The sequence below is a fragment of the Geospiza fortis genome, unplaced genomic scaffold, assembly GCF_000277835.1.
Source record: "Geospiza fortis unplaced genomic scaffold, GeoFor_1.0 scaffold305, whole genome shotgun sequence".
NCBI classification, from domain to species: Eukaryota; Metazoa; Chordata; class Aves; order Passeriformes; family Thraupidae; genus Geospiza; species Geospiza fortis.
Window position 1 is genome coordinate 229,085 of NW_005054604.1, and position 13,259 is coordinate 242,343.

The 13,259-nt window shown below is 49.3% G+C and overlaps 1 protein-coding gene across 1 annotated transcript in view; it reads right to left on the bottom strand.

Annotated features, from left to right (window-relative positions):
• GRIK4 (glutamate ionotropic receptor kainate type subunit 4) overlaps nucleotides 1-13,259 on the bottom strand; it is a 200,629-nt gene that overhangs the window by 8,908 nt on the left and 178,462 nt on the right. Inside the window, 4 exon segments of the mRNA XM_031064547.1 lie at nucleotides 538-703; nucleotides 1,381-1,554; nucleotides 3,623-3,732; nucleotides 10,437-10,550. Coding sequence (XP_030920407.1) covers nucleotides 538-703; nucleotides 1,381-1,554; nucleotides 3,623-3,732; nucleotides 10,437-10,550 — 564 coding nt within the window.

A 13,259-nucleotide genomic window follows, 5' to 3' on the forward strand; every position in this document is an offset into this window, starting at 1 on the left:
TGAGAACAAGCTTTCTCTCCTTTTGGAATTTCAACAAGCAATAAATAAATAAATAAATAAATAAATAAATAATCCTCAAGCAGTTCTTTGTGCGTTCAGAGCGCTGCAGAAAAGATTCACTCATTTATTTCCCTTCTGAGCAGAGCAGGGAAGATAAAAATTAAACTGGGCTAAATGGCCTGCATAACTTTGCATACACTTGACTTATTTCAGTGCCACTGACCTCACACAGGCTCCAGCACTTTGCCTGGGTTGTGCAAACGTTTCTTTGCTTATCCCACCTGAAAGACTCTCAAATAAAAACTAAAACCATGCGGAGACCCATGAAAATTTGAATTCCTTGTTGAATTCCCTCTCTGTGTCCTCCACCGTGCCTCTCCCACCATTCATCCTGCGCAGGGATCTCTCCAGAGTTCCCCTCCGTGCCAGCAGCTGGAGTGACACAGGGGCACAGCAGGCTGAGGGGACACCCCAATGTGATTGAGGGGTGTCCTGTGCACCCCCTGCCCCCCCAGGCAGCCAAAGAATGGGGTTTACTTGGAAGAAGGTCATGCTGGAGCCGCCGTGGATGGTGCCGTACTCGATGGTGGTCTGGTCAGCGAGGTCATCCACGGACTCGATGGGCACGTCCATCCTCTGCACGGTCAGGAACGCCGCCAGGTTGGCCGTGTAGGAGGAGATGATGATCAAGGTGAATGCCCACCTAAGGGGAGGGAATGGAAGGTGTGGTTTCCCTCGGGAAATCTGCTCTCCATCCCCACCCTTTGCCTCGCAGAATCCCAGAATCACTGAGGTTGCAAAATCCCTCTGTCGCAGACATGTTTTATGGAAAATCCTTTCCTTAGGATTTTTCCTCCTGAGAAGCTGAGAGGCCCCAGGAACAAAATGTAAACAATGGTTATCTGCTGCTGTGGAATGCAACAGGTGCATCTGTGATTGGCCCATGTTGGTTGTTTCTAATTAATGGCCAATCACAGCCCAGCTGGCTCAGACAGAGAGTCCGAGCCACAAGCCTTTGTTATCATTCCTTCTTTTTCTATTCTTAGCTAACCTTCTGATGAAATCCTTTCTTCTATTATTTTAGTACAGTTTTGATATAATATATATCATAAAATAATAAATCAAGCCTTCTGAAACATGGAGTCAGATCCTCGTCTCTTCCCTCATCCTCAGACCCCTGTGAACACCATCACATCCCTCCAAAACCATCAGTCCCCATCTGTCACCCGGACAAGTGAGTGCCACATCCCGTCCTCCTTGAACACCTCCACCTGGGCAGCCCCTCCCCATGCCCCACAGCCCTTGCCATGAAGAATTCCCTCCTCCACACCCAGCTCTGCCCAGGGAAACCCTCCTGGGAGGAAGGGCTGCCCTCCTTACCAGACCCCGCTGACGCAGCGCGTGGACAGAGCCTGGGGGGCGATGGTGGAGCCCTGCTGCATGAACCCCCCCACGGGGAACCACAGCGAGTTCCCCAGCGAGTACTGGTTCACCAGGAGGTTGCAGCGACCTTGGGAGCAGGGGTGGGGGCTGTACCACTCGTACGGTGTCAGCCTGAAAGGAGAAGAAAAGGAGAGCTCAGGGAATGCGTTGGGAAATGGGACACTTTAAAAAAAAAACCACAAAAGAGAGAAAAGCTGTGAAGCTCCAGCTCTCCTGGAGGCAGAGCTTTCTGAGGAGGAAATGCTTTGCTGTCAGTTGATGCCCAGGGCTCAGAGCTGTGTGAAACGTTTGCTCTAAGGCTCAGGAGCCAGAGAATTTCTTGTAAAGATTTGCAAAAACTTTGAGAGGCTCTGCTCTGGGCAGCTCTGCGTGCATCCTGCAGCTCCACACCGCAGCAGGAACTCCAGATGTGCACTGACTTGATGGGAAATAGAAATCAAACATCCCTGGCTGTGCTCCCTGCTGGAGCGCGAGCACTGATGGGAAGTTCAAAAGCGAAGTGTTTGAGCCCTGACTGCATTAAACCATCAAGGAAAACTCTGTTGGTGTGAAGGGCTGCTCTGAGAAGGTCTGAGGTGGAGCTGGAAGCTGAGTGCTGGTGTTTCAAAGCATCCCATCCTTCAGGGACAGGACAGAGGTGGGAATGGGAAATGTCTGAGCCTGTCACTGCTGTGACTGCATCTCTCTCTCTCTCTTTTGCTGTTTCCAGTTCCTCGGTTGCTAAGAAAATCTGCTAATTAATGTGCTGCACTCCATACTGCTCTAGCTAAGAAATCTGGGGCCTGCGAGGGTCATTTTGGGGCTATTGCCAAAACAGCTGCAGGGCTGTGCCAGCTCACATCCTATTTAGCCAATATCAGGGAGCTCTTTTCATCCCTGCGTCTCCTCTCTCACTGTGTGCCAGGGAGCACGAGGATGAGGTTATTTCCTGCAGACCTTCCATGGTGGATCAAGCACTGGCAGCAAACCCCAGAGCTCTGGAGAGCCTGCAGCTCACAGGGTCAAGAGCTCCTTCCTGCGGAGCAAGGCAGGGAGCAGCAGCCAAAGCTCCCTCTCTAGAGGGGAGCTGGGTAAAGGCACCTTTTTGGAGCATCATATTTAAAACATGAGCAAGGGGCTAAAGAGGCACCAGCTGTGCATAATTCAATGGTTTCTCCAGACCTGCATTTCTGAGGCTGTAACAGCACTCGAAGAACCCATTAAAGCCCTGTCAGGATGACAACCTCAGCCACGCTGAGGGAGCCAGTGACAGCACAGTCCCAATTTGTGTAACGAGAATTGGGCACTGAGGGGTCCCTCTGTAATGAGAATTGGGCACTGAGGGGTCCCTGTGCAATGAGAGTTGGGCACTGAGGGGTCCCCAAAGAGCCAGGGAGCCCTGAGCAGTCCCTGGCACACGGTGCCTGTGACAGCCCCTCCACAGGGCTGTGGGCAGGGCAGGGAGAACAGCACTGGGGCTCCATGGGGGCCGTGCTGAGGTGAGCACTCAGTGAGGTGTTTTGAGACTGAAATTGGTCACAGGGGAATGGAGCTGAGAGCTGCTGAGCCAGGCTCTGCACTCAGCTGCTCAAAGGTACCCATGAATTTCCCTGTCCTCCACAAACTGGGGAGCCAGACATCACTGGTGGAATTCGTGGTGGAATTCCTGTTCACGCCTCAGAATGGATTTGCAGGTTCCTAACAGCCTCCACCCTCCCTGCTCGCGACAAAGGGGTGAAAAAACATCTGAGGGAGCATTTAAAGGTACCCATGAACTTGCTCAAAGGTACCCATGAACTTCCCTGTCCTCCACAAACTGGGGGGCCAGACAGCACTGGTGGAATTTGTGTTGACACCTCAGAATTTTGCAGGTTCTTAACATCCTCCACCCCCCCTGCTCAGGACAAAAGGGTAAAAAAACACCTGATGGAGCATTTAAACAGCACCAAAACCTTCTCCAAAAGCTTCTCCCACCACCCCTGGGCACCACTGTGACCAAACACATCCTGCCCCAGGGCACGGTGGCCATCCCAGTGTGGGGACATGGTGACAAACCTCAGTCCCCAGCTGGCACAGGGCAGGGACGCTTGGTGCCAGCCCATCCCGGTGAGCTGGGGGCAGAGGATGTCCCCGTGTCCCTCTGGGGCCTGCAGGGACACTAGGTGGCACCGCGAGGAAGGGAAAGGCACCGCGACATTACCGAGCCACCAGGAAGAGGACACAGCTGACAGCCAGGTAGGCGAGCAGCATGAAGAGCCAGACGCCCGGAGAAAAAGGGTCCAGGAAGGAGAAGTAGCCGGGTCTGCGGCCCTGGAGAGGGAAAAAGCAAAGGAGGAGTTGGAGCTGGGTGGGTTTGGGGAGGTGGGAATAGTTCTGGAAGGGCAAGAGGGGAATTACCTGCGCTGGTGGTGCTGCAGGAGGGACGTGGATAAATGGGGGAAAGGGGATAAATGGGAATAAAAAGGGGAATGGGATAAAAGGGAGAATGGGGAGAAATGGGAGAAGGGGGAGAAATGGGATAAAGGGGAATAAATGGGAGAGGGGGGATAAACGGGAGAAAAGGGAATAAAAAGGGGAAGGGGGGTAAATGGGAGAAAGGGAAATAAATGGGAGAGGGGGAGAAATGGGAGAAAGGAAATAAACAGGAAAAGGAGAAGAAATGGGACAAATGGGGCAAAGGGGATCAATGGGAGAAGGGGGATCAATGGGAGAAAGGGGAATAAATGGGAGAGGGGGCGAAATGAGAGAAAGGAGATAAATGGGAGAAGGGGGAGAAATGGGGCAAAGGGGATAAATGGGAGAAAGGGGGGAAATGGGGTAAAGGGGATAAACAGGAGAAGGGAAGTAAATGGGAGAAAGAGGAATAAAAAGGAGAAGGGGGATAAAGATGAGAAAGGGAAATAAACGGGAGAAAGGGGGAGAAATGGGACAAAGGGGATAAATGGGAGAAAGGGGAATAAAAAAGGGGAAGGGGGATAAATGGGAGAAAGGGGGAGAAATGGAAGAAACGGGGCAAAAGGGATAAATGGGAAAGAGGGGGATAAACAGGATAAAGGGGAATAAAAAGGGGAAGGGGGATAAATGGGAGAAGGGGATAAGTGGGAGAAAGGGGGATGAATGGGGCAAAAAGGATAAATGGGAGAAAGTGGACTAAAAAGGGAAGGGGGATAAATGGGAGGGGGGGGATAAATGGGAGAAAGAAGGGGGAAAAAGGAGAAGGGCAATAAAGGAAAAAGAAAAAAAGGAGAAGGGGAATACATGGGAGAAAGGGGGATAAATGAGAGAAGGGAAATAAACAGGAGAAGGGGGATACACCAGGCTTTGGAACAGCCTTGCAGGGCAAACAAGGGACAGCAACCCCACAAATTAGTCCTGCAGCATCTCCCCACTGCATTCATCCCCTGAATCTCTTTTGCTCCCCTTTTTTGCTTCCTCCAGGCAAAGAAAGAGGTGAATTGAGAGAAAAATGAGGCAGTCACAGCGTTCTGTGCCTCCCTGGCAGGGTTTGCTGCACCCCCAGCCCTGAGGGGGGTCCCCCATCCTTGTCCACCCCACATTTAACTGGGCAGAAAGGGATTCACCTGAGCTCTCAGGGAAATATATTTGTGAAGCAAAAGGGAAAAAAAAATAAAATTCAAAACTTCTCTCCGTGGCCTTGCAAAGTTTCTTCCTTTACAAAAACCCCAATAAAATTATTACTTTTATCTCAGCGAACGAGATATTTTTATCTCCAGGATGCGTCAGAATTTCCTGTTTTTTTCCCCCAGCAAACCACCTTTCCTTAAAAAAAAAATAAAAAATAAGGCTTCACTGCGAGAAAAAGCAGGTTGATCTTCTCACAAAGCATTTTAAACTTTCACAAGGATGCTGCCACCACCAGAAAATTGTCAAGCATCACCAAATTTGTGCAAAAGAGGGAGAATAATTTTTTTTGGAGAAGTTTCTCAAAAAGCCAAACACCTCCCATTTGAGGTGGATTTCTCCCGTCAGCACCAGCTCTGTGGATGCAGCTCCTCTGAAAGGAAAGAGCAGCTCAAGCACACCCAAGGGACATGATCCCACAGCTCACAGAAACTTGGATTTTCTGTCCCAAACCACAAATTCAGTCCTGGCATCCCTAAAACAGCTCCACAGCTTCCCCAAGCACCTGTAACTGGGAGGCTTCCCACGAGGAAGAGCTTTGCAAAGGTTTTTTTTAAATTTTTTTTTTCCTTCTCCAGACTTAGACCAGCATTTTAAATTCCACTTCCATCCAAACCTCGCTGTTTTACTACTAAATGTTATGCAAAACCTGATTTTCACAAGGTCTCGGCAGTTCTCCCGGAGACTCGAGCTGTTGCTAGAAAAGGCAACAGTTGTTGCACAAAAATCTTCCTCTGCTAAAAATACCCGGGAGCCTGTGAAATCCTCAGCTCCAGTCACCATCTGGGAACCTGCAACGTGTCAGGAACCTTCCCCAGCAAACCCTGCCTGCAGGAAAAACCCAGCACGCCACAACCACCCGTCCCTGCATCCTCCAGGACGAGATTTTGGGATCTGCACTGTCCCTGCACGTGGTGGGGGGGTTGGAACTGAAAGGTTTTTTGAGGTCCCTTCCAAGCCAAACCATTCTGGGATGAGCAGTTTTAGAGAATCTGGCTTGGTGAGGCTTTGGGTAAATGGATGAGCTGAGGAGCAGTGGTTCAGCATCCATGCTCAGATTAACTTAAAGTCAGTTCCCAAGGAAAAGTGCAGGTTCTCAGATTAATTTTCAGTCAATTCCCAAGGAAAAATTCAGGTCATCAGATTAACTTTCAGTCAATTCAGGTCCTCAGATTAATTTTCAGTCAGTTTCCAAGGAAAAGTCCAGGCTCTCCTGGGTTTAATTCCAGAGTTTCTCTTCAAGGCAATGTTTTCTGTTCCAGGTCATCTCCTATCCACAGGTGAGGTACAAACAGTGGAAGACACCACATTCTCTGCGTCCTTTCCCAATGTTTTGGTCGGTTGCTGCCGTGTTCTGGTTTTCAGAGCCACAGAAACTGCAGGAAGCTGCATCCCATTTCCAGGAGAAGCCCTTGCTCACCCTGCTGGAGCTCCTCTCCCTAATCCAGGGAGACCAGGGCACCTCCCAGCCCTGCAGATCCCATCCAGGGGATCCTCACCTGTTGGGATGCAGCTTCCTGCAGTTTCTGTGGCTCTGAAAACCAGAACACGGCAGCAACCGACCAAAACATTGGGAAAGGACGCAGAGAATGTGGTGTCTTCCACTGTTTGTACCTCACCTGTGGATAGGAGATGACCTGGAACAGAAAACATTGCCTTTAAGAGAAACTCTGGAATTAAACCCAGGAGAGCCTGGACTTTTCCGTGGGAATTGACTGAAAATTAATCTGAGGACGTGAATTGACTGAAAGTTAATCTGAGAACCTGCCCACCTGCCAAAGGGCGGCGCTGCCAGAGCTCTCCCCTTTGCTCAGCCCAACTTGTCTTAAACTCCCATAAATCCTGTTTTATTTTCATCCTCCATTGTTTCACCTTCTCCCTGGAGCTCAGGACAGGCCAGATCTCCCCCAGATTCCAGATGTCCCAGCAGGCAAGCTCCTTTTGCAGCCCCAATCTGCATTTGTGATGTGAGGGGCAGTGCCTTGGTTTCAGCCAAAAGGATAAAACCATCCAGGCTTCCTCTCCCAGCCCCCTCCCCACGCAGGGGGATGTTAAGGATGCAGCCTTGGGGATGAACAGAAACAAATTCTGTCTCTGTGCTGAGTGGCTCCCGCCAAGAGCAAACAAGTAATCAAAATCTAGTTAAAATTCTGCTTCCCCTGGTACGTGCAGAATTTGGGATCGATGATTTAACTGATCACAAAGGAAAAAAAAAAAAACAACAAAAAACCCCAAAAATCCAAAATAATAATAATAAAAAAAAAGGGATTGACTCTTCCTGTTCCTGGAAGTCAAATGGAATTGTCCCTTCCCCACCATGGTTGGATTTGCATCCTCCATTGTTTCACCTTCTCCCTGGAGCTCAGGACAGGCCAGATCTCCCCCAAATTCCAGCTGTTCCCTCTGGCTCTCCTGGGAGCCCCTCAAACTTTGCTTCCCCTCTTCCTCAGCAGCACAACCAGCTCAGTAACTCTTCATTCCTCCTCTAGGATGAAATGAGGCCCTGGGGAGCCAGCAAGGTGTGCAGGGCACAGGCTGCAGCTCCTGGAGCTCATCACTGCGGGCAGGGCAGGGACTGACCCTCCCTGGCACCCCAGAGCTGGCAGGGAGCTCCCAGGCCCTGGCACAGCCTCCCCCTGCGAGATGACAAAATTCCTTTCTGCAATTAAAGCCTTGATGTCTTCTTTATATTTCTGGGGCAGTTTGTCAATAAATTACTCTCATTAAGGAAATTGCGTTGGAAGCTTTAAATCTCCGGCTTTTGGCAGTGAATCTCTCCTGTGACTTTACAGTTGTAGTAGTTCTGGTTCTTTTCAGCTCCAGTCATTTCCAGGCTGCTGGGACATATTCTTTTCATTCACAGTTGTGGGTAAGAATAAAGATATTCTGTTCCCACGGAGGGCACAAACTCTCTCTTATCTGTCTGTTTTGAAGATGGGAATGACAATATCTGGAGTCTGTCAGATATTTTTAGGCAGTCCCAATAGAGCTTTGTTAATTGGAAGAGCTATTTTTCCTGGAATAGATATGTTCAAAATGTCCAATAATTGATGAAGGCCTCCTGCAAATCCTCAGATGGATGTGGGAGAGATTAATTTACCCTCCTCTTAAATTGTTCTTGGAAATCTTCATTTTTTCAGCCAGTGAGCAGCAGTTTGCTGGGAAGATACTGGTGGCTGGAGAGCTTGGACAAGGGGGACATTTGGGAAGGAGAGGACGACTCTGGATTTGTTGTTTTCAGCACTCCCTGCCCTGCACACGCAGAGTCTGGAGGAACCCCAGTCAGCCCCATCGATGCCATTTCTCACAAGTGTTTCCCCTAAAGAAGGAGGGCACAGAACTCTCCCCTGCCTCTGGAAGTCAGAAGGAAAGCAAAAAAACTCAGCCTGGGGAGGCAGAAATGCTGATGTGTGGTTGCTCCAGCCTCAGGGCACTGAACCAGGGCACATCCCAGGATATTCCACACCTGCTCCATCCCAGAATATCCAGAGCTGCTCCAGGGCACATCCTAGGATATCCACACCTGCTCCATCCCAGAATATCCAGAGCTGCTCCAGGGCACATCCCAGAATATCCACACCTGCTCCAGGGGACATCCCAGGATATCCAGAGCTGCTCCATCCCAGGATACCCACACCTGCTCCACGGCACATCCCAGGATATCCACACCTGCTCCATCCCAGAATATCCAAACCTGCTCCAGGGCACATCCCAGGATATCCACACCTCCTCCATCCCAGGATACCCACACCTGCTCCAGGGCACATCCCAGGATATCCACACCTCCTCCATCCCAGGATACCCACACCTGCTCCAGGGCACATCCAGAACCCTCCTTTTCCTCTTGGGTCAATAAAAGCCCTGCACAGGCTGCTCTGAATCTTGAGCCTCATTTGGAGGGGGCTCAGCCTCTCTTAAGCCTCCTCTGGCTGGAATGAAGGAGTTTTTCCGTCCATCCTTCCCATCGTGTGTCCTCTGCAGCAATCGGGTCAAAACACTTTAATCCTCAGCTCACTTGGCCTAAGCTCAGCTGTGCGCTCTCCCAACCTCCATTTCCTCATTTTTGAAGGCAAAGACTGTCAGGGCTGAGCAGCCAGAATCATCCCTAGCCCCTCATTCCCTGCCACAGAGGCAGGATGTGAGCAAAAATGGGTAAATTCTGATTTATCCCTCCATGCAGAAACGACCCTGGGCAGCTGATTCCAGCCCCTGCCAAATGCAGGAACTGCTCAGAGCTCCCCATCCACTCCCTGGGCTGGGCAGAATGGGCACCCAACAAAACCAACCAAGCCTTTTCTCTCTCAGAGAGCCTGTTAGAGCTGCTGTGTCAGAAATCCAGCCTTGATTGTATCACAAGCAGCGAAATTGAGAAAAATGACAGCCCTGGTTAAAGCTGCCATATTTGGTTATGTGTGACAAGAGGCACAGGCTCTGTGGTGGCTGGGTTGGCGGCGTGGGGAGGAGAAAGGGCTGAGAAATCACTTGCCACTGGAGCTACATGGAAATGAAAATAAAATGTCATCACATTTGAAGGAGCCCGGGGTGTGCAGAGAGCTCCTCAGCGAGGAAGAGGCTCATTTGTGGTTATTTATTAGGCTCCATCTCATCCGAGCAGTGATTAGCACACGTCAGCTGCAGTTTTTGACATTGCAGAGGTGGATTTTGGGGTGGGGAGAAGAAGGCTCTGGGGCTGCTCTGCAAACCACATCCTTAAAGGAAAACCAGAAGTGTTTTCCCCATTTTCCCCTCCCTTTCCCCATTTCTCCTTCCCGTTCCCCGTTTCTCCTTTCCTTTCTCTATTTTTCCATCCCTTTCCCCATTTTCCCTCCCTTTCCCCATTTTTCCCCCATTTTCCCCATTTTTCCCTCCCTTTCCCCACTTTTCCCTCCCTTTCCCCACTTTTCCCTTCCTTTCCCCACTTTTCCTTCCCAGAAGTGTCCGGTTTGACAAATATTTACCACTTTGAGAGGTTAAATTGCCATTTATTTCATAAGTTTAATTTATAAATTGCCATTAAATGTCCCCATTGGGGTGACCCCATCTGGGCGATGCCTTTGCAGGCAGCTCAGATCCCAAGCCACTCTAAAACCATCCTGCAGCCCCCACCATGCCAAAAAAACCCCATCATGTGCCCTGGGAGGAGCGGGGAGAGAAGCCAAAGGGCTGGGGGTTGAATAGGAATGGAATTCACCAATCCTGACACGCAGCAGAGAGACAGAGAGAAGCAGGAAATAAAGGTCGAGCGCATTTGCGTTTAAATAAGAAACCCAAATATTTTTTTTTTATGAGTCGTTCATTATTTCTCCCCTAACCGGGAAGGTTTGCATGCAAATAATGGAGGGACATAAAGGGCTCTGAAATCAGGCTCTTACCATGTGAACTCTGTAGAGAATGCTGATTCCCAGAGTCATGAAGGGCTTGGAGAAATCGATCACCTTCTCCCGCTCCGCCGTGATCGTCAGCCCCGCCACGGCCAGGTCGGCTTTCTGGGGAGGAGGGACAGGGAGAAGGTTAGAATGCTGGGAAAGCAGCAAACCTGGGGCCACACAGGGCCCCCAGTGCTGCAGGGGGGATGTCCCACCTTCCTGGGACAGCCTGGCTGGGTTTCACACAGCCCGGCTCAAACTCACCCCAAGGTTTAGCCCGCCCTGTGCTCTGGAGCATGCTCCTCATTTTTCCCCATTTTTCCTTCCCTTTCCCCACTTTTCCCTCCTTTCCCCCATTTTTCCATCCCTTTCTCCATTTTTCCACCCCTTTCTCCATTTTTCCTTCCCTTTCCCCATTCTTCCCTCTCTTTCCCCGTTTTGCCTTCCCTTTCCCCATTTTCCTCTCCCTTTCTCCATTTTCCCCTCCTTTTCTCCATTTCTCCTTCCTTTGCCCAATTTCTCCCTCACTTTCCCCATTTTCTCCTCCCTTTCCCCATTTTTCCTTCCCTTTATGCACTTTTCCTTCATTTTCCCCCTCCCTTTCCCCATTTTTTCCCTCCCCTTCCCCATTTTTCCTTCCCTTTCAGGCTGGAGCAGCTCCTTCCCTCAAGTGCTCACAGCCCAATTCCCATTTTTATTCATTTAATGCATTACAACCTGGAGCCATAAACCAATAAATATTATATTAATCCATAGAAAACCAATAAATATTATATTAATCCATAGAAAATACAAACTTCCCCCTCCCTGTTGGACACAGCTGTCCCTTCTGGTACAAGCAGGAAGGGGACAGAGCAGCATCCTCACCCCTGAGCCATGGAGTTCACAGACCTGCCAAACCCAGACCTCCAGAACTGCAGATCAGTCTCCAAATTGAAAAAAAATAAAAATAAAATAAAATTCAGAGGACTGGCATTAAAGTTTGCAGATTGACCTGCAAAGCAAATGAGATTAAGGGGGAGAAAAAAAATAAAAATAACTTCTTCTCATGTTAATACCCTTGTAATATAGATAAGGGATTTGAATTTTAAATATTATTTTTATTACTTTAGCTCTTTTAATGTCTGTAATTGCTTTCTGTAAAAATGAAACCTCCACTCCCTTATCCATTTGTTTCTCTGCTTTGCAGGAAGATGATTATGCATGTGGGAAAAAGAGATGACGGGGGAGAAAGAAAAAGCTCTTTGCACTTTTTGTCCCTAAATTTGGCAAGGTCTGTGCAGATGCCAAGGCACCACCAGGCCTGATGGAGGTCCTGGGAAAGGCTGCAAGAGGGAAAAGCTGGAGAGGGAAAAGAAAGGGAACCAGGAAAGGGAAAAGAAAGGGATCCAGGAGAGGGAAAGGAAAGGAACCAGGAGAGGGAAAAGAAAGGGAACCAGGAAAGGGAAAAGAAAGGGAAGAAGGAGAGGGAAAATAAAGGGAACCAAGAGAGGGAAAGAAAGGGAACAAGGAGAGGGAAAGGAAAGGAACCAGGAGAGGGAAAAGAAAGGGAACAAGGAGAGGGGAAAGAAAGGGAACCAGGAGAGGGAAAAGAAAGGAAACAAGAGAGGGAAAAGAAAGGGATCCAGGAGAGGGGAAAGAAAGGGAATCAGGAAAGGGAAAAGAAAGGGAAACAAGAGAGGGAAAAGAAAGGAACCAAGAGAGGGAAAAGAAAGGAACCAGGAGAGGGAAAAGAAAAGGGAGGTGACCCACGAGCCCAGGAAGGGGTCACAGAGAAGGTGACACCTCCCAGGCCATGCAGGGCTGCTTGGACATGCTCAGCGGAGGATTTGGGAATTGTTTCCAAGCAGCTCTTACAGATTCCTGAGAGGTTCAGGCTGCAATGAATTAGGAGCTGAGGAGAATTTCTGCACAGGCAGACATTTACCCACAGGCTTTTTAAAAGGCACCAGTAATCCCAGCGTGGTGTGTGAGCAGTTGAGCCCTGTGTAAACACCAGCAGATCGCTGAAACAGGATCAGTTCATCTCTGGAATGTGGCATGTGGAGGATTTTATCCATGAGGAAAGCCTAATGCCTCCTAAACCCCCCTTGTCTCTACTTAAAAGGTTTGTAGGTGCCATTGTCCCATTTCCTAAACCCCTTAAAAGGTTTGTAGGTGCCATTGTCCCATTTCCTAAACCACTTAAAAGGGTTGTAGGTGCCATTGTCCCATTTCCTAAACCACTTAAAAGGGTTGTAGATGTCATTGTCCCATTTCCTAAACCCCTCCTGTCTCTGCTTAAAGGGTTTGTATGTGCTATTGTCCATTTCCTAAAGCACTTAAAAGGTTTGTAGGTGCCATTGTCCCACTTCCTAAACCCCTCCTGTCTCCACTTAAAGGGTTTGTAGGTGCCATTGTTCCATTTCCTAAACCACTTAAAGGGTTTGTAGGTGCCATTGTTCCATTTCCTAAACCAATTAAAAGGTTTGTAGGTGCCATTGTCCCATTTCCTAAACCCCTCCTGTCTCTATTTAAAAGGTTTGTAGATGCCATTGGCCTGGGCAAAGTCGTCCCAGCAAAGCCCCTGCTGAAGGTACAGCTCAGTCTGACAATGGAATTCTTCTCCCAGTTCTCCAAATTAAACCCAGTCCCACCAGCAAAGCCACAGACTGAAGCAGAAGGTAAAAATGCCATGGCAAAAGGGGTTCATGCCAAAGCTTGCAGGAAATTTTCATTCCTATCCAGGGGTAAATATAAAGGTGCTGTTGAAGGAGCAGCAGCATTCCCAGGTTTGGGGTCCTGACCGTTCTCTGGGGGGAAACAACACCTTGGTGTTGCTGGATCCTC